The sequence below is a fragment of the Ornithodoros turicata genome, chromosome 7 (assembly GCF_037126465.1).
Source record: "Ornithodoros turicata isolate Travis chromosome 7, ASM3712646v1, whole genome shotgun sequence".
Classification (NCBI taxonomy): domain Eukaryota; kingdom Metazoa; phylum Arthropoda; class Arachnida; order Ixodida; family Argasidae; genus Ornithodoros; species Ornithodoros turicata.
This window is the reverse complement of record NC_088207.1, coordinates 14,819,874-14,841,362: the sequence shown is the minus strand read 5'-3', so window position 1 is coordinate 14,841,362 and position 21,489 is coordinate 14,819,874. Positions and strand designations below refer to the sequence as shown.

The window sequence follows — 21,489 nt, the reverse complement described above, 5'->3', positions numbered from 1 at the left end:
CATATTTGCATAGACTGTTGCATTCGGAAGACTATTTGTGAAATTCCGTGACAATTTGTAGTCCTGGGGAGTAAATGTCGGGGATAGAGTACTAAAATGCAGAGTAATTGCAGTCTAGGGGAGTAGAAGCTGCAATTACTCCCCATTTTACTCTTTTTTTTTTCTTTCGTAGAGTGTAATGCTTGTTCCCAGTAGCTGATTACGAAGATCGAGGTGACGAAGATGCTGATTCTGTCTCACGATATAAATATCGCTATCGTTCGATCCGTATGGTTCATCCATTTCATTCCCATCTCACGTAATGTTCAAGATACTGTATCTGTTGCTGTCATGGAAATAACATTTTAAAAAAATCACTTACCATCAAAATTCGCACCAATGGAACCGCCGTGTCTCAACAAGCGACTTTTCCTCAATCTTTTCAGATCCATCGGAAGTGCAAGACTTCAAATTCGTCTTGCAGAAGTACGTCGATCTTACCTTCAGTTGGAAGCTCCCCAAACACCCTAACGGTCCTATTAACGGATATCTACTTAACGTATCGAACTTGGAACGCGTGCAGAAAATCAGTTACAAGGTTGATGGACAGCACACCAGCCTCACCGCCAATGTGACTGATCAGTATACAAAGTATCAGGCTCTACTAGTTGCTTTCAACCTAGACAGGCATCACGGTGGCGTTCTCTACGGTCCTGCAGCTGTGCTCAACATCACTACACAAGGAAAAGGTATTGCTTGCATGAATGAGGTTCTCGGCACTCATAGTAATAATTGTGCCTGCATTCTGTCTTCATAACGCACCCTGAGACTGGGGAAAACACCCTAACCAGGAGTCTGAAACACAGCTGAAAGTTTATTCCGTCCCACACAGATACACTCTTAGAAATGAACTTCACCACATAGCACGCAACTAGCCAACCATCATCCCAAATGACAACGTTCTCGCCCCCGCATAGGCGCCGACTGCGGGGGGGCGCGGGGGCCCTTGCCCCCCCCGGAACATGAACTAGGGGGGGCGCCGCCTCCCCCGGGAAGTCCCGCTAAGAGACTGACACCAACCTTTAGGGCTCGGCGCGCCCGGGTCAAAAGAGCGAAGAGGCACCAACCCCAAAAATGCATCTTGCAATTTGTAAAATATGTATCCGCCCACCATACTCATCACAGTAGAAAGTAAGACAAGAAAGAAAAACACAACACATAGCCTGAATTTCGCCCAAAGCAATCAGATCAATGAAACGAAGCAGTCGAAAAGGTACCAGCAGCTGCCAGTGAGGTGTAACAGTAGAACCTTCGGAACGCATATCCGTTGGGAGCGGGTTCAACTCCCGCTGCTCCATTTCATTGACCATATTCATAATATTGCGCGCATTTCGGGTCAAACACCGAGGATTCAATGCGTTTTGTTCCTTTTGCAATCAGTTTTCAAAGGCGCAATGCCTTCAGTTGTGCACATGTTCACTGTTTACGTTCTCTCTGTTTTTTCTTTTTTTTTCTGTTCTTCCTTCCTCTTATTTCTATACCAGTTCTGCATACATCATAAGATCCCGCCAGAGTGTGTAATTCTTCAGCTTTAGTTTTGTGTTCTTCATTTTTCTTTTTGTTTCCTTTTGCTTTCTTTTTTCTTTGCCTTTTTTGTCTACCCCATTTCACTCTTTTTTTGGAATAACACACCGACATCCATCTGGCTTACCTTTCTTTTTTTTTCTTAATAAACATACCCCCCCCCCCCCGCCACAGTACTTATTTCGCGGTGCGCCCTTGCCCCCCCTGGGAAAATGAAAACTCTCCGCCTCTGCGCCCCCGATTTGTTGAAAACGGGAGGAGGAGCCTATTTTGTTAGGCCATTATGCACGGCACAAAATAGGCTCCTCCTCCTGGCTTCCAGCTGGAAGGAGGCCAGGGTTGTGGTCAAAGAGGCGGACACAATGAAACGTGTTCTAGGGAAACCTTAGAGATATGTACGTCTGGGAATGTTATTACCAGTCCTTGTGTTTCCTACACGGAGCAGTTGAAAATGTTTCTTTCCCCTTTCCCCCTCCCTTTCCCCCTGCATGTATATACCTGTGTGGCATGGTGTAAACTTTCAGCTGTATTTCAGACTCCTGTTTAGTGTGTTTTTCCCAGTCTCAGGGTTCGTTATGAAGATCGCCCCTCTTTACGCTGCATTCTGTGTTTATCCTCGTGGAATAATGCAGGACCAATGCCTCCATACCCTGATCCAACGGAACTGAAGAGCGACAGTGCTCTTATTCAGTGGGAGGTGCCACAGGATAAGACGCACAAAATCGTATCTTACAAAGTGAATGTCTCCGATCACGCGGGTCACGAGGTATTCAACGCTACCGTACACGCAACGAATGTCACAGTGGATCACCTTCACCCTTGGTCAAACTACACGGCCGCCGTCGCATCCTGCACTAATGATACTACGTGTGGGCCAGTCTTCAAGGCTGCTAAATTTACAACAGATGTAAGCGGTAAGTATGCCGTCCTTAACTTGTTTTGCCTCACCTAAAATGGTGCGCAAACGCAGTGCGTAATCAGTGGCGTAGCCAGACCTCCAAGGTAGGGGGGCTCGATACGAAAACTTGCCCTTCTTCCCCCCCCCCCCCCGCCGCTGATCCTGTTCGCGACAACATACACATACTCGTGCACGCCGCAAAATGCGGTTAAAAAAAACAGAACGAAAATAATTGATTTGGACGTGCACAATATACGATTACATGTATAGGCTGTCATGTCCAATGAGTGGTGTCACGAGATTGGAAGGATTTTGAAAAGCTCATACTTTGAAAACCATTCAAGAGTGCTGCTTAGACGCCATGAACTGTAAGAACTTTCGCGATCGTCACACTGTCACCCCCCCCCCCCCCCATATATATATTATTTTCTCCTCGGATTTGCACGATTTCTGTGGGCCAGTCCGTTGCAGGTAGGGGGGGCTCGAGCCCCCCCCCCAGCCCCCCCGTGGCTACGCCACTGTGCGTAATATGGGTACATCCTCTCTTCTGGCGCGAAAATTGTCCACAGATCGCTTGAGAATATAACAGGACCAATATGGATGAGTCTGCAGCAGCGTGAAATTATAGTGGGCTAGAATGTGGCTCACGATAATGGACTCTTGGTTACTTGCAATGTAGTGAACGCGCTAATCTAGCACGGCTGTAATATTGATGAGGCTGAGCCATTGTTGCGCGTATTAGAAATGACCCGTCCAAGCAATCGGGTGACGGTGGAGGGTGTAACGGAGATAGGGAAGACCATCTCCCGTTCTTGATTACCTCGAGGCGAAAACGAAATTGGCATTAGAGAAGCACAAACTGAAATACTTTTTGATGATTTCATTAAAGCGAGCGGTTGCGTGTAGTTTTTGTTCTTTTTCTTTTCGAAAGTGTAATGATTTCGTCTGCGAATGGTGTAATTATTGCTGCTCTAAAAAGGTTGTGTCGAGGCCATGGCTCAGGCAAAAACAGCAATGCACGCCACACCAGTCATCTAACGCACCAGCGAACTGCTTAAAGTAGCACAGAAGTCATTTTTAACACACAGTTTTCTTCCCATAAAACTGTTAAGTTTGCCAGTAAGGTGCATCGTACGAAGTAATTTACACCACAGAGTCATAATTATCGCAGAAACTGAATTTAAAATACGCCGCAAAAAGCGACCGTGCGCCACGTTGGTGAAGAGCAGTACCAGCCTGTGATCTGCCTGGAACCTCGCGCTGACGCTATAAGGAGAACGCTCGCTGATCGGCCTAGAGAAATGTTGTCTGCTACTCCGCTGTCGTCTGCTACTCGGCTGCTCGGGGTTCTGATAAAGCCTTTCTCCTTGCTCGGTAACGCTTCGGCCGCTCCTTCTATCCCCAATTCTCCGGGAGAACTGGCAAAACAGGTTTACGGCGGCAAAGGGACAAGGCGCTGACCCCCACTGACCGGCAAACCAGAACGATTCTCCTTATGCCGTCATCGGTGACGTGCCATCATACCTCCTCATCCTCGTTATAGCTGGAGTGGCGAGTTAAGGGTGAAGGCGCCGAGCTATGTTTATGTGAGCTTTTTTCTGGGAAACAAATTGCACACATCAAAACCTTTCGCGCTATTCGGTATAATGACACACACACACTTTCATCAGATGTCTTAATCTGAAATTTATTTGGATGGCCCTCTGTACTCCTTTAAAGGCTCCACGGGATAAGGGCTTCCCTTTCTATCCAGGAATACTTCCTTGCGTTGATCAAAAAAAGTCATTTGCTGGAGAGGAAAAATGCGTTTTCGTTTACTGTCTAACCAAGGCAACTTGAATGGCGTGTCGCTGCTACTCGCCCATGAGGTGGTCCGCACGTACATTATCACGTTAGATAATTGGGGGATAGCGAATCGAGACTTTCGAATGAAAGATGGGGTATCGGGACACCCAGAGCAAAAGTTAAGGGAGGAGGCAAGACCCCCCCCCCCCCTGCGAATATTCGGAGGGAGGGGCGCGCCCGCCCCCTTCCTCCACCTTCCGACGCCCCTGGAGAAGTGTTCAAAGGCGAAACTTACGTCACATACAGAGCGCATTGCTATATTTATCAACTACAGACAACAATACTAATATCAGACGCACCACGAACCATCATTGTTAAGTTTTGTTGCCTGATTGTGCTTGATGTCTTCATGTACATTACGGCACCGCTGCGACACGTAGAGGCGAGCCCACGAGACACACCTCTACCGATGGGGTCCCGCCATGAATTTCGTGCGACAGTTGCTCTCACCAACAACAGATGGCAGCGCACCACTGTTGTCCGAAGAGCTCGATAAATTTCCTCGCCGTGCAAACGCGTCAGCGCTTGCCAGCAATTTGCACGAAACGATCTCTGGAAACGCTTACATATAGTGAGGGTGATACAAATAACGACAATAATAGCAGTAATAACTGTTCACTGTTCCCTTGCTCATCAGCAGCGCTTGCAGCTCCCATGGCGTATTGGCTACGGTGATGGCAGTTCAGTTCTACGCCGAGGCTAGGAGGTGACCCAGGTTCGAATCCGTGCGTTGCGTTCGGCTATGCTTATCCGGGTGCATTCACTGGATTTTCCTCATACGCTTTAAAGAAACGGTCGGATACGGGAACACATCTAGAGCACTGCGAAGGGTCGGGCTGGCCCGAAAACCCGAGCCGGGCACGCATTGGTATGGAAAATAAGGCATCAAAGCGTCGGGGCCCTTCCTCCGTGTTTCTGCTAAAACGCTACAACGTAGTACTAGCGTTATTCCCGATTTTGCCATGTTGAGGATCACGTCCTCCCAGCGACGTGCACCGCAGATAGGCGCGCGAGACTCGACGCCGACGTGTTGCTATACGCGCAAATCGAATCAAAGGCTGTGCTGCCGCGTTTACAGCATTATGGGTCTCTTCTGTAGTGTTCTGCCGATCTCAGTTGAACATTGATATCACCTCGGGCAACCGTGGGCATTACGCAATAGCGTGTCACGTGCGCTCATCGCGCGAAGTCAGTCGAGCACCGACTCCCCTAAGGAAATGTCGCTCCCGTGTTATATTCCATATGTACTCCTTAGCCAATCCCAGTAAAGTAGGTTGCATCCCATATACACAACATCTTCCGTGCGAACTGAACCTGGACGGATCATATCGCAAACCTTCCTATGCATATGCGGCTCGGGCACCGGAGGGGCTGAGTTTTCGGCAGCCGGGTCGTGCTATAGGGTCGGTATGTCTCCGTGCCGTAGCATACGGACCAGGCCGGGCTGAGTCTTCGGCAAACGAGTCGGGCTATGGTCAGTAAGAGTCCGTGCCGTCTGGTACGGGCCGGTAAATTCATCTCCGTGCAATGCTCTAACCAGTGCTGCTTCGGCGGCCGCAGAAGCTCCAGCAGCATGGCGTGATTCCCTAAGCGAAGAGTGAGAGCACGCCGTCCAGACGCCCGTAAGGTGGCGACATTCCTTTTCTTAAGGTCGTACCCTCACCGGTTCTTAGAGAGCGACGTTGTCTCGTTTTTCTAGAGAGCGAATTCCGGCACACTCTCAACATCCGGCGCCCGCTTCTGTCATGTATTCCGTCGAATAACATTCAAACTACGGTTCTATTTCGCGTGTGATTTTCGATACCGTGGGCAGTGGTCCAGAAGCAATAACACGACACTATATTTCCAAATCGACTGGAACGGATGCGACCTTCCCTTTAAGACAAACGTCGGCACAGTTTCATGTGAAGTCGGCCCAGGACGCGCGATCCTCCTAGCAACATGCCACCACACCGGCAGACAGCTCGCTCGGAAATAGCACGCCGCCACCACCACCAGCGCCTGCCTTTGCGTTGACGCACGCTTGTCAGTGGCGAACTATGCTAATGAAGGACAAATAAAGCCCGAGGGTAGCCGTTGCGATAAATACTCCTTTAAAACGGCACTTCGCCACATGACATGCTTCTAGCCAACCATCATCCCAAACGACATCGTTCTGAGCTGAAAACGGGAGGGTTTTTGTGATAACGTATGCAGTTGCGTTAATTGTCGAAAAAAGTTGTACGCCGAAGCAGAGCCGTATAGCGAGGCAAGTTTGCGCTTAGGGCAAGGTGAATCAGGAGCGCCCCCTCTCCCCTTTTCCCACTGCCCTCAGAAGCCCTGTAAACAAAGAAATGAAACCGCATATTTGCACTAGCGATATCGTAAATTCAAATTTCCTTCGTTCCCGCTTTATCCTGTCCAACCGGCCTGGCAGAGCCTGCCCATCGGCGCCCCCTCAGCGAGGGCGTCAAGGGGCGGCTGCCCCTCTCGCCCTGTAACGGTAGTATCATTGTATGCAATGCCTTGTGTGAGCCTCGCTTATGTGGTGAAGCCCTTGTTTGAAGCCGGTTTCGTCACCGCCAGCTCTGTTTCAATGGTGTACAACTGGACCTTTTGAAAACGGCGTGCCTCTAAAATTAATCAACACTAGATAAATACGTGTATCGAAACTGTAACCTACAACACCTACATGAAACTGTAACCTACATGAAACAAAATACGAATACGCAACTTTCTGTAAGCGTGTGAGATGACACGTTACTCTTTGTTCTGGGCGGGACCCGGTCATGTAACTTTGCGCCCAATTATCACGGACTGTCATTTACATTGGCGTGAGCCTGCATACCAAGCTTTACAGCAAAGGGGGGAATAGACGTGTAAAACACTGGCACCGCGAACACCGAAATTCATCCGATGTTCAGGTCACCTCACCTCGAACAGGTCCCCTATAGTGAGGCGGCAGGGGAGAGATCACATGCTTACGAGGAGCAATAGGCATAGCAGGGACATTTGCTGCTCTGACGTCACAGCTGGACGCGGATGTGTTTTTGAGGGTTTCTATCTCGGTCAAACACTACAGGCCGAAAAAGAATCTTTTTTTTTTCTCCGTACTTTGGCATGCAATCCGTGTCGTATCCAAAGAGGAGATTTTAGGAGTTCAGACCCCTTGCCCCAGAATCGTATCTTCACTAATGCCTTCGCGAGAGGGAAATCCTCTCCCCCATGTCAGGTTCCCGAAGAACCCGTTCCGAAATATTTTTCTGTCCATACGCTATTGCATGCAATACGGTGGGTTCATGGTGCAATCAATGTATCAAAATGCCACACGCCGAGTGCAGAGACAAACATTAGTTTCCGTATGTGGAAACGATACATGATCATTTACCCTCCTTAGGCCTAAATATTCATAAAAATAGTTTCAACGAGGATTTAGTCCGCCCGGTATAATACACAGGGTGTCCAAACCGACCTGTATCATTAAAAAAAAAAAACACGTGGGGCACTCTAGACAAATGAAACTAACTGAATCTTGTTTGAACTCGTGTACTGTAGCCGCAAGATTTTTTATACATTGTAGCAGATTAATAAATTAGATGAGACTAATTAGCTAACCTTTAAAATATTGGTTTACGGTCCGAGATGGATTGGATACGATTCGCTCTCCTAGCGAAGCGACCCGCTTACACGGACGGATTCGATTCGACAAATTGGATTCGATACGCTTGTGTCGTATTGAACGTAACCGCGGCTATAATGGTGGCTTAGTGCCAGTAGGATAGCGACCGCAAGGGGGAGATTGACGTGAAAGTGGAAGGCCACGACAGGCCGCGCGGTCGCCAAGGTCCCTATATCATTGGAATAAATTAGGCATTAAAACTCCAACCGCAGGTATCCGCATATCCCTTCTAAGGTCAATGGAAGGAGTTCAAATGTTCCAATCATCTTTCAATATTTATTTCACGTTCATGGCTCTGTGTTTTACCGACTCTGCTACTTCCCATTCATCTTACAATGTTTATTTCATGTTCATGGCTCGTGTGTTTTACTGACTCTGCTTTTACTTTCTTCCGTTTCTGCAGCTCCTTCTGTTCCTCGGGATTTAGCGTCGACAGAAGTGACCAAGGATTCGATAACGCTGTCCTGGGCGCAACCGAGTGTTCTTAACGGGCCTATAGATGGCTATATTGTCCAGTGGAACAATGGGTCTGGACACGCATCTGCAATTACTAAGGAAGAGGGATACAAGATCACGGGTCTCCCTGCATCAACTAACTGCACAATCGAAGTCCTGTCGTTCAACATAGGCTACACTGAGCAAAAACGTGGACCCGCAGCTACTCTGTCCAGAGTCACACTAGGTGAGCGAACAGTGATCGAATCCGAAATAACTGTCGTTTTTTTTTTTTTTTTTCATAAACGTTGGAGTACTCATATAAAATTAATGAGTGTGGTTGCTAGTAATGAACATTAACATTATACCAGGGACAATGGAATGATTTTCCCTAATTTCGAGTACCGTAACTTCACGCGTATAAGCCGCACCACAGATAAGCCGCAGGACCCATTTTTAGGAACGTTTTGAAAATTTTCTGGTAGATAAGCCGCATTCGCAGATAAGCCGCGGACAATACGACGCGACTGATTTGTGCGACAAGGGAGACCATAGAGAAGGCCGTAAACCCTGTGGTCCATACTCCGGAGTCGGCATGGTGTACAAGAGGGGGTTCAGTTCTATGGTCTACCCAGATCGGATTCCCTTGTTCCGTGTTTTTCATGGATCGCTGGGTCAGTGGTCTTCCAGAAGACGCTAGGAAGGTCAATCTACTCGAATGGGGACGCACCCCTCTTACGTAATGTTCGTGCATCGGTAGAGCGGTGCTGTCCCAGAGACACTGTCGGCCCTTTCGTTAAAACCGGGAAGATACCACAAAAAAATAGTCATCAGATAAGCCGCACCGGTGTGTAAGCCGCAGAGCGCCCGTTGGAAAAAAAATTGCGCATAAGCCGCGGCTAATACGCGTGAAATTACGGTACTCTGCCGGAAACGGTTCTCATGGCGCCCTCGCTATCATACACACTTCGACTTTTAACCATAGTCAGTGTACCAGGGCCTCAGTTACCACGCAAAAGTAGTAAGCCGTAACCGCCGGACACATCTCTTTCAAGTGGGCTTACGTCATCAACTATCAGTCCTCTCAGCCAATTGTGGACGGCCGGAAGCACACACCCCGCAGGGCCACGTGGGTGCATGGTTTCGGTTTGGACAACAGCGACATTTATGTCTGCCGACGAAATCAGTAGAAATATGGCGAAACGTAAATTGTCAGCGATGGAGAACGAGATTAAGCGTCTAGGAATCGTTCCGTACGCAGCAGCTCCCATAAGGCCACAGAGATATTTTCTGGCGAAGAATAAGGTCAGTGAGGATAACGTGCTCCTACCGTAGTGCTCCAGTAATCATGCTGACATGCGGCTACATTACACTTCAGGTAGGATTCTCTGTCAACGATTAGATACGATCTTAGCTCCAGGTCAAATTAAAACATATTTCGTGGTGAAGTTCGGCAACTTGCTTGCAAATTTTTGCAATTTGCTCGCAAAAGACCGTCCGCGAATCGGCAACATCGACTGTGATTGACGTCAAGGGTAGTTCGCCTCGTAGGCGGGTCGTAGCAGCCGCCGTTCACGGCCGTGGTTAATATAGAATATTTTTGCTATTTGAACGATTTTCAACTTCATATTTCACAGAATGAATTATTTAGTACAGAGGAACAAATTGAAAATGATCTTGTCAAATATCTTTTTATGGTCCCTTTCAGAACACTCAAGCAGAATTGCTATTCTCGTGGCGCGAGACCGCTGTTGTACGGGTGTACCTGTAAAAAAAGAAGGAAAAAATTAAGCGACGAAAGCAGACTAAAGATTACGTGGCATAAACTCTGGCAGAAGTGAAAGCACGGATCACGGATATTGGCTGGCATCTCATTGATGAAGTGAAGTTGCATGAACTCGCTCCAACCGGAGGCGACCCCAGCAGTGCCGAGCGAGTCGAACATCTAGCCTAGCCCGAGCGTGGCAAGTCCAATCACCTTCCCCTGCTGTCGGGTTGACTCGACACGACTCGACACGGGGTCAACACGGCCCGACAGCGTTTACATGAGTGAGACGAAGCCGACAACCCAACTCCACCCGCTTCTATCAAGTTCATGTAAAGGCGACTATAGACGCTATGAGGAAAGCAAATGGGACGCTACGCGAATTCCATGCCAAGCTCATCTTAGTAGAAAACCACAATACCTTAGCATTACTATCAGAGCACTTGTCTTCAATAATCGTTTGTTTGTTTGTAAGAAGGAAAGAAGAGGAGAAATTGAACTATTCTCTGGACGTGTTCTGCTACTCCCAAAACATAAATTCGACCCCCCCCCCCCAAGAAAAAAAAAGAAAAATGGTCGATTCATCGGTGGATCCGATGGAAGTGCGTTAGCATTAAAACTTGAAAACCCTTTGGGAGCTCCCCTTCACAACGCTACACAACCCTTCACAAGCGCTACAGAACCCTTTGCAGGACCCTACACAACGCTAACGCAAGACAGCATGCGCAGCCAAAGGAGCCTTTCTGGCTTACTCCTATTCAGCTTGGCGGCGTTGTCTCGCAGTCTTCTTTGGACACCGCTCCTTGCATAACCAACGGCGCGATCACGCAGACACGTCTAAACCTGTCGACCACCACAGCTGCACTGCCGTGCCGAGTGCCGACGCGCCTGTGCCGTGGCCGCGTCGCATGTCGCACTCTCCGCGCACCCTCTCTTTTCCTCTCCACTCCCCGCGCATGCGCGCCGCGCCGTGGCTACAGACAGACCACGCCGCGATTCTTGCGTAGCGAGGACTATAATGCTAACAGATCAAGACATTGGGGCGGGCTCAGCCGTGTCCGAACGAGCCGTATTTAACATGAAAACGTCACGACCTCTGACTCTTTTGCTCCAAACTCGTTCGCCTCGAACGACACGAAGGCCGTGCCCTATAGCCACATCCTATCGCAACTGCGGCTGGGGTTCTCTGGTGGACTCTAGCTCCGCCACGGTGCTGAGCCCCCCCCCTCCCACACACACACACACACACCTCCTCTTTGCGGGGTGCTTTCACACTCTCACAAGTCGAAGTTGCCCTGCTGGTAGAGGGGGTAGAGGGCGTCGCTATGCGCGCCGGACGTGGAATTTGCCTGCGACGCTAAACTTCTAGGGCGCTTCCATAGCCCTCTTGGTCACTGGGTGCTGGACTTTGGGGACTTTTTGGGTTCCTCTCGAGCCGCCATTTCTTCTGATTGTTGTTTCCTTCGATTCTGATCATATTTTAGTTTCATATATGCCGACATTCTCGCAAAATTTTAACATTTCACCTTCGTAAATTTATAAAATTTTCGTTATTACTGCTGAAGCCGATATCGCTTAAGGTCGAGGTAGAACCTCTCATGCGCTTTCCAACGACACTTCGATCGGCGTCCTTGCTTGAGGCGTTCGCGAGATAGACTGCACGCAAGGTACGCGTACCCCTATATTTCCGGCTCTCTTGCCACGCGCCCGCCACACCCAGAGATTGCGTCAGCAGCCACAATGGCCTTGTTAGCTAGAATCTTACACGTGTAAGCTACCCGCATTTAGCCGGTTGGTTGCTATCGATTTATTACTCACCGTGTTACCGGAGGGGGGTAACGTTGGGTAATGAAATTCGGCATAATTTCGTTGCATCGTAAATTTTGACCTGGACCGAACTTACAGAAGTTTTGACGTTTAGAAAAGAAAAATAATAATCGTGTTGCTTGTCCTCCCGTATTTTCTTTTTCATACACTCATCATGATACTCAATGAAGACGCTCTGCATCTCTTTGCACTACCATCCAAAATTTACAGGTCCCGTCGCATAATGGTTAGAATGACCGGCTTCCACGTCGAGACCTGGAGGTGACGCGGGTTGAAATCCCCGGAACGGCTGAGGTTTTCCCTTGGTTTTCGGAAGACCATCCGGACGAATGTTCTTCCTTCTGTCCTCTCTCCATCTGTCCACGTCTGTACGCCGCTTATAATCACAGTTGCTTAGCGCCGCTAGCACGGAACTAAAAAAAAAACATACAAGGTTTTTGCCTCATCTCATCTTCCCGCTAATAGACTGATCTAGTCTACGCTAATCTAAGAGGGCAACGCAAACACAAGTCATGGCTCTCACTGGTTCCTGAAACCCTCGAATACACCTGTATTCGAGAATGCTGTTTTCATGGTCCGGAAAATCCTGCAATTTTCCACAGCCCTTGAAAACCTCCGATTTTGCAATTTTTCCCTTATTCGCACAAAGTTGCAGTGCGAATTCCGCTTATCCAGAATCAGAACAGTTTCGAAACCACAGCAGCTAGCACTAATTGCAATACGCATCAGTGGCGGATGCCAGAAGTGCAAGAAATAAACGGGCTATTGCGCAGTCGTGTGATACATGTGCGCTTATAAATGTTTTTTGCGAAATATTGATGTCTCGGCCATAAACCGTGTTTTACGTCCTCGAGTAAAATTCTTGAATTTTTGTTCCCATATTGAGCGGGAACAATGCAAGTGGTAACACAGTATCAATCACCGCCTCATCTTGGGTATATGAAGGCCGGAACGAACGAGATGATATACTGTACGTTTGTCTTTATGTGTGCTGCAAAACCTTGTGAAACTTGAATATTTCCCGAAATTCTATTTCACAGCGTCCGTGGCCACTTCGACGATCATTCTTGCTGTGATTCTCCCGATCCTCGCTATAGCAATCGTTGTAGGTTGCTACTTCGCCTTCAAGAAATACAGGGCTCACAGATCAGGGTGAGTACTTCCACTGACGCAACGCCCTCTATTTAAAAAAAAAACGTTATTATAAACAGCAATGTATTTGGTTATTCGTTTCTTTTTTGTTTTTTACAAATCTCGCTTCCTCATGCAACAACAACAATTTTAGTTCGATCGCGATGATTGGGGTGTTTCATCGCCAGATGCGATTCTCTACCGTCAAATGTCAACGCATGTGGAATCCAGTCCTTTATATTCTACTTAATGACAGTTCAGGGCTCGTTCTAGTTATTCATAACTGCCGTTTCTTTGGCCAGTGTGCTTATCTTCGAACATCAGGTTTAGTAAACTTGTATGACACAAGGAGAAACGCGACATTTAATACCCTGTGGCCCATATTTATCGCGAAAGCGGCGGGTATCTATTTGTTTTTCTTTGGTGTGGGGTGGGCGTTTATGGAAGTAGCCGAATTTGTCGTGTGGCGAATTCAATCTCTCACTATGATTTTTTTTTTCGCCAACATCAACATCGACAACATTTAATTGCGTTTACCTGCATTACGACTCTCTCGTGGTGGGGGGTGGGGGGTTTATTAGAAGAAAAAAAAAGAAAAGGGGGAAAATGAGAGGGGAAAAGTCAGCCGAATTGAGTGTCGTGGGGGGTTGAAACAACTTTAGCACTACACTCTTAAAAATGAACTTCACTGCATAGCACGCTCCTATCCAACCACCACCTGGAATGATATCGTTGTCTGCCCTGACTTGTTGAAAACGGGAGGCGTACGCCTTTTTTGTGACACTTATGCTGTTCATAATTGTCACAAAAAAGGCGTACGCCTCCCGTTTTCAACAAATCAGGGCATATAACGATATCATTCGAGATGGCGGTTGGATAGGAGCGTGCTATGCGGTGAAGTTCATTTTTAAGAGTGTACGGAGCTGGTTTCAGCTGACAAACAGCTTGAGGTAGGATTCTTTGAATTCCCGAATGCTAAATTCCCATCGAAACAAAGATAGCTGAACGTGCTTACGCCTGGCTTAGTTTATGGTTCAGCGCTTGGCCCTGTAGCGGAACGATGCATAAGAAGCAGCTCTGTAGAAGTGCGGAAAATCCAGCGAACCGATAAAGAAACGTTGAGGGAAGTGCCCCCCCCCCCTCCTTAGGCACTTCCCTTAACACAAAGGAAACATCTATGTACGATGGAACTTGTGTACCATTTATGTTCCTTCAAACTTAAAGCTGATAAAATTTTGCTAGAAACATTGGCCAGAAAGGAAACCCTCTTTCATATATTTACCCAGACAAGTGTCCGGATCGAACATCCCGTGTCCGGTCTCCCGCAGCAAAATGACTTGAAGAGAAGCGCATACGGACATCGCAAGTTCGTACGGACACCTAAAATTACCACAGACCTATTATAAATCCCGTTAGCTATCGCACCTAACAAATAAAATGATGTTAACTGGATACCCTGACTCTGTCGCTTACCGGTTCTAAAACGTGTTGTGCGTATGACAAGATTGCCAGGAATGGCACGAGTATTGCCTGCCATTTTTGTTTGCTATACATAGCCTCATCAAGATTCTTTCTCTTTTTGCCTTTCAGGGCGACCATACTACAAAATGTGGAGTAACCGAACGACATGGCGCATTTGGAAGAACGTCTCGCTGTCACTACGAAGGCCAGATGAACTGCAACCTCACAGACATGCTTCAAAACATTCAATGGGGACAAAATGTGCGTGGAAGATAAAATTTGCAGCTGTTTCTTCGCATGCTGGAATGTCTACTTTCCTTTCAATCAACCGTCAAACTGGCCACAATCTCTCGTTCTTTCTGTTCTAATTTGAGTAGTAAGAACCTGGTGGAGCATCGTTATGCGATAAAATAACGTAACTTTCGAGCTAGATGTACTTTCGTGCGGAATACAGCCCTAAAAAGCGGGTAGCACTGCAATCAATTACAAGCTGGAAACCTAAAGAGTACTAAAACCTACCTGAATCTGATCAAACACAAATAAATGTGACAGCATGACTTTTGTTTTTCGAGTGGCACTGTCCCCAGAAATACGTCTAGGTCAGAAATGGAACCTGCTCTAACTGCTTTGATAAATAACGAGAGGTATCTTTTTACAATTCCAGTTAAGGCCAAAAACTACTGCTTTGTTGTTGAAGGATATGTGGACATTGCAAGAGGCGAACAACAACTATAAACTTTATCTTTGAACAACCCTGTATATATAAGAGGGATACGGTACCACATTACGAACGTTTTTGATCGTAAGCAAAAGTATGGAGAGTGCTAATCAGCAGTGGTGTGAGCTACTTTCGAACACGTTTTTGTATCATCTTCAGCGATTCATATCAGAACGAGCATGAAATGGGCATTGCAAATAAAAATGTATTCGAAAGCAGCTAGATAGTCTTTTGATTGCGGCATATTTTAGGGATAGTTCTTTCCCTGGAAGGGATAGCTATAAGGGCAAGAAAACTCTGTCTCATCAGCCTCGCCAAATTGGGGCAAACTTTTTTCCTGGCTGTCACTTCCAACGCGCATGATACCAAGTGATAAGTAGGTCCGCTGTTGCCACTTCTGTACAACTTTCGGAGCAGTCTAGAAAAGTACTTGCAAAGTACGTGTGATCTCTCCGAGGTGTATCGTCCTAACTAGTTGTAACTAGTCCGTGTAGGTCACGAAATTCAGGGAAGACAAATAACGACCAACACTGAACAAACACTGAAACTGATAACAAACACTGATAGCAAATACTGAAGCGTTGAGATAATGAGAGAGGAGGTATGATATGGTACTGCAAGTTTAACGTCATGTTTCGCTGTTTTTTTTATACTAGTCTATTATTGCACTTTGTTCATACTGAGGTACTGTAAATATAAAGAAATATTCACTCCATACTTTGCAAGCACTTCCATACCCTTCTTCGTTGTTTAACAACACACATTACACAATATATTCTTTTCATGTGTCAAGCTATCATGCATGGTATTTCTCAGAGTGAGTGTGGTCTGTTATGATTGAGGTGACGTTATAGGCGTTGTCGAAGTAAAAACAGTAGAAGGCGCCGTTCATGCGTAATGCAGGTGATTTTGTCAAAGCAATGCATCATGTTTGAGATAACGTCTTTACGTCTTGCTTCGTTTTCCGAAGTCGTGATCAACCGCTGTGATCTGCGTTCTGTTTGTGTCACTGGGATATGAATGGATTAAACGGGATCCAATCTATTCACAGAGTCGAAATTTTTTCAAAAAGGCATTTGTTCCCTACTGTTTGTCCATATTACTTCTACATCTTACGATGGGAAAACGATACACTACAAGGAGGTTAAGAAGAATTTGCAGTCGCCTTACTATGTCAATCGCGTGCACTAAAAAAAAAAAAAAAGAAAGAGCTACACCACCAAAGACGCTCTTACCCAACCATGCATTTAGAAGGACATCGTGTTCTCTCCTGATTTCGGAGGTTCACGTCTGTTGGAGGACAACGACGAGTAGTGTTTTTTGGAGGCCGTCATACGATAACGTATCCAGGTCGTTAGCGGCGTCTCACACGAAGGACAAGCGGTAATGTAAATTGTCAAGAGTAGTTTAGAGCCCCTCCTCTGGAACTTTGTGATGTGATGTGATAGAGGAAGGAAACATTTGGGACGGAGGTCGTACAGTTAACAGTAAATCACACGGAATAGCCACAGTTAGTTGAAAAGAAAAAAAAAGGCAAGAGGGAGAAAACCCAGTAGTTGGGGGTGGGGGGTGGGGGGGGACAAACACCCCGAACCAGTGGGAACACTTGTCGCATACGAGGGACGAGGAAGTGTCACGAAATGCCGATCAGGTGCGTTTCTGCAAGGAATAGGAGGAGGGCTTTCAATGCATCCGCTTGGTGATTGAATGGCTCTGGTTGCAAGAGTTTTACAAAGTCAAATGGCCGGGCGTCCAGACGAGCCAGACTTGCTTCTAGTGTTCTGCGACTGTCGGCCCTCTGGAGCTTTACCCCGGCTATAGTTTACCAGATTTGTTCACGCCGTGGTCATGGTAAACGGAAGCGCGGGCACTCCCTCAGCTCTGGTTGGGACTAACAAGTGTGTTATATGAAGCGCAGCTTGTAACAACTACGATGGGATGAGATGGGATGAGGTGTTTCACCGCAGCAATTGCGATACCATACCTCACTGCACGTGGGTTAATGTTAATATATGAATGGGATGGCGACAAAAAAGCTGAGACATACACACACGCACACACATATATAACAGAACACATACCAAACGAGGAACCATACATATAAGGGAGCGCCGTAACTGTCGATGTTAGTAGTTCGTAGTGTTTGTCACATGTGATGTAGTGCGATGAGGTTAAATGAGATCAATCAGGCCGGTAGAGGTCAGAAGTTATGAGATAAGAGCAGGCACTGACGGCGCTGTCGTAGGGTTAGAGCAAGGGCCCTAGACTGCGGCAAGGTTTTACGGCCTGCTGTTCATGCGAGACAGTTGGCACTGGAACATAGCTCTCTCCGAACTGTATATAGGTGACCACGAGCGTGTAAATCTGCTTGCATATCATATACAAAATGCATAGTAATATCTGGAACTCAAGGATGTTGCATTCATAAAACGGAACGTTTTTTAAAAGAAAAATGCAGGATATAACTGCTTTGGCAACTTCGACTCTTCCTGAGGGCTGCACATGCACTCTTAAAAATGAACTTCACTGCATAGCACGCTCCTATCCAACCACCACCTGGAATGATATTGTTATCTGCCCTGACTTGTTGAAAACGGGAGGCGTACGCCTTTTTTTGTGACACTTATGCTGTTCATAATTGTCACAAAAAAGGCGTACGCCTCCCGTTTTCAACAAATCAGGGCAGATAACGATATCATTCGAGATGGAGGTTGGATAGGAGCGTGCTATGCGGTGAAGTTCATTTTTAAGGGTGTGTATGCACTACCAATGCGCTACGTGCGTTCTTCTAAACAGAGAGCGAGAGAAGTCTTGACAGCCGTACACTCTTAAGAATGAACTTCACCGCATAGCACGCTCCTAGCCAACCATCACCCCGAATGACAACGTTCTCGCCCTAGATTTGTTGAAAACGGGAGGAGGAGCCTATTTTGTGCCTATTATGCACGGCACAAAATAGGCTCCTCCTCCCGTTTTCAACAAATCAGGGGCGAGAACGTTGTCATTCGCGATAGTGGTTGGCTAGGAGCGTGCTATGTGGTGAAGTTCATTTTTAAGAGTGTACAGAATTACAGATTTCCCGATGGCTCTGTATGCGACCGTCATTTATGGGCACAGCGACTGCGATGTTATGCGGTTAACATATGGTGCTCCTATATAGTGTCTCTATTCAGGTGCATGTTGGATTGTGTCGTGACTCAGCTCGTCAAATTGATTCTACACAAAAGCCTTTTTCCATCGATTCTGCAACAATGTCGTTCAAATATGGTGTGAGTTTTTTTCAGGTGTACCAGATTTTCAGAAAAGCTAGGATAGCAGCATAGATGCCGTTTTTGCAGTTGGATTCCAGAGCGAGGCGGACTTCCTCTCGAAGGGAGTACATGGCTGTTGCAGCGAAGTTTGCACAGCGCCCATTTCGGGCCCAAGCGACCACGGATCCAACAGTAGGTAGTTTCATCAGCGGGTTCTGCAATGGTGTTTCAAGCGGTATGGCGCCAAGGAAAGCTATAAAACCTGTAGGAAGCGCACAGAAAAACCGGTGCATCTTGCCAAGTGCGGACAACTCAAGATCATGTATTTAAAATTGCCGCGTCGTCTGCTTCACTACCGCGATTTGCATATTGTGAGGCGCTGATGTTGCGGTTCGCTCGCGCCACCTGGCCTGCAGAAACGGTTCTATCTAACTACTAGTGCATTTTATGCAACGGTTGGCCTTCAGCGTGCTATGCGGTGAGCCCTGTTTTAAGAGTGTAGAATCAGAAGCGATAACCCTTCACTATAAAGCGGGAACTTCACCACATAGAATTGACCCCGCGCTTTCCAACAAATCAATAGTGACAAAGACATCATTTTGTGCAATGGTTGGCCTTCAACGTGCTATGCGGTGAAGTTCTGTTTGAAGAGTGGAGAATCAGAAGCGATAACCCTTCACTCTAAAGACAGAACTTCACCGCATAGCATTCTTTAGGACAACCATTTCACAGAATGATACCTTTATCACTTTCGATTTGTGGAAAGCGCCGGGCGTCCGCCTTTTCGAGACACTTAACATAAGTACATAAGTGTCTGCAATACGCCTTCCGTTTTCAACAAATCAATAGTTATAAAGACATCATTTTGTGAGATGGTTGGCCTTCAGCATGCTATGCACTGTTAAAACAGAACTGCACCACATAGCACGCTCCTAGCCAACCATCATTCCGAATGATATCATTCTGTGCATTGATTTGTTGAAAATGAGAGGAGGCGCCTATCTGGGGCAGATTATCTTGTCCCAGATAGGCGCCTCCCCCCTGTTTTGAACAAATCATGACACAGAATGATATCATTTGGTATGATGGTTGGTTAGGAGCGTGCTATGTGGTGAAGTTCTGTTTTAACAGTGTGCGGTGACGTTCTGTTTTTAGTGTGTGTTGGCCAGATCAACAGTGTGGTGACCACGGATGATGAGGACGATGTGCCCCTGCTGCCGCACGCTTCTGCGCTGGGTGTTCATTTCTACCAGTGCCGTGCCTTTCCCCTCTTTCGTGTTTTTTTTTCTGTTTTGTTTTGCAATAAACCTATATTCCCCCCTCCCCCCCAGTGCCGTGTATGCCGAAGGGAGTATGGCCATTAGGAGGAGCCTAAAAAAGAGGCTCAACCTGTCAATCAAACTTAGGCGCATTTCATTGGTGACCGTTTTCCATGGGAGCTGCCATGACACCAAATTTTCTCCAAAATAGAGGAAGGTTCTTGGAACGGCGAAGCGGAGATTTCGTGACAAAAAAAAATTCACAGACTACTTTAATTTCATACTGTGAGTATATATCCTCATTTACGCGTCTGCAAAATCAGCTTCAACTTTCGCTCCGCCATCATTATTTACGCGAAAATGGGATGTTTCGTCGCTAACGTTAGGCCTAGTTAAGATCGTGATACCAAGAAAATAGCAAGAAGGACGACCCTTATACGTAGGATTTTGCATTATATAATTTCATTCTATTTATATATACATCATTGCTCATTTTTTATTCGATCTACTTACATTACGTGGTTTAAAACTTCATAGCGGCAGTCGTCTGCTAGGAAGAAGCGGTTGTACCGCTCTCCTGGCCAATCACTTATTCTGCCAGCAATCATTTCTGCAATTCTGAGCCTTCCCAACATGCCTCTCTCCGTGCAGATGGCGTTGATAAAAGTGGGCGCAAAATCCGTTGTTTTGTTCTGTCACCAGTGATATCCGTTCCAATCCGAATCAATCGAGTTTCTCCAAAATGGTGGCACCCAGTAAACAAGGGTGAGGTACAAGTACTGGATGGATGTAATAATAGACAACAGTATTTCGACCTGTGATTGGCTAGATACCTTAAAAAGTGGGTGGAGCCTCAGGTATAGGCAGGTCCCATTAATGGCCAGACTCCCTTTGGCATACACGACACTGATTTCTACCGGCACTGTCCTAGCGTGAGGCCACGCATATCTTCCCGCTGGGACATTCCATCATCGCCGCATGTTGACGGACACCGCCTCCTCTACATTTCTTCCCAAATCTCGACGGCGACTACCACCATGAGGCTTCAATTCGCTCCACGTACCTCATCACCACCATCAAACCTGGCGCAGACAGCAGTCAATGGCACTACGGCACAACTCATGAGTCCCCGAGCACGTCGTTCCACCGGGGGCTCGTAATAGGAGGACACCATCTTCTCGCCCTGACCCGGAACCCTTCGGCTGCGACGCCCCGTACCGGTTTGCGGTACACCGTTGTCCCTCACACTTCGCCAGGCCTCCACGTACATCGTGATGATATTTCCCGGATCCACCAGCGACACCTGGTCGAGCAACGCACTCCCTTACCGCATCGCCAAGTCGCTGGGCACACGCCCTGACGACGCGTCAGCTCGGCAACGCCTGAACACGGTCGTAGCTACGACTCACGTCGCCCTCACCGCACACGCCCCGCCTGCCTTCGCCACCCTCCTCGACGCTTCGGTGCTCTTGGTCCACCTGCGCCATGCCTCTTGTCGCCGCGTTTCTCTACCCGCTCCGCGTCTGAGGGGGGGGGGGGGGGGTACTGTGGTGGCCTACCGATGATGACGAAGATGTGTCCCTGCTGCGTCGCGCTACTGCGCTGGCTCCTCACTTCTAACGCCACCGTCCTAGCGTGGTCCCACGCACATCTGCCCACTGGGACATTCCATCATGGA

The 21,489-nt window shown here is 47.4% G+C and overlaps 1 protein-coding gene across 1 annotated transcript in view; it reads left to right on the top strand.

Moving 5' to 3' along the window:
- The window catches only part of LOC135400228 (phosphatidylinositol phosphatase PTPRQ-like), a 61,043-nt gene extending 44,698 nt beyond the window's left edge, over positions 1-16,345 (top strand). Inside the window, exons 11-15 of the mRNA XM_064632002.1 lie at positions 426-728; positions 2,196-2,477; positions 8,368-8,646; positions 13,032-13,143; positions 14,713-16,345. Of these exons, the coding sequence (XP_064488072.1) occupies positions 426-728; positions 2,196-2,477; positions 8,368-8,646; positions 13,032-13,143; positions 14,713-14,740 (1,004 nt within the window). The 3' untranslated portion in view covers positions 14,741-16,345. The remainder of the gene's footprint in view (positions 1-425; positions 729-2,195; positions 2,478-8,367; positions 8,647-13,031; positions 13,144-14,712) is intronic.
- The last annotated feature ends 5,144 nt before the right edge of the window (positions 16,346-21,489 follow it).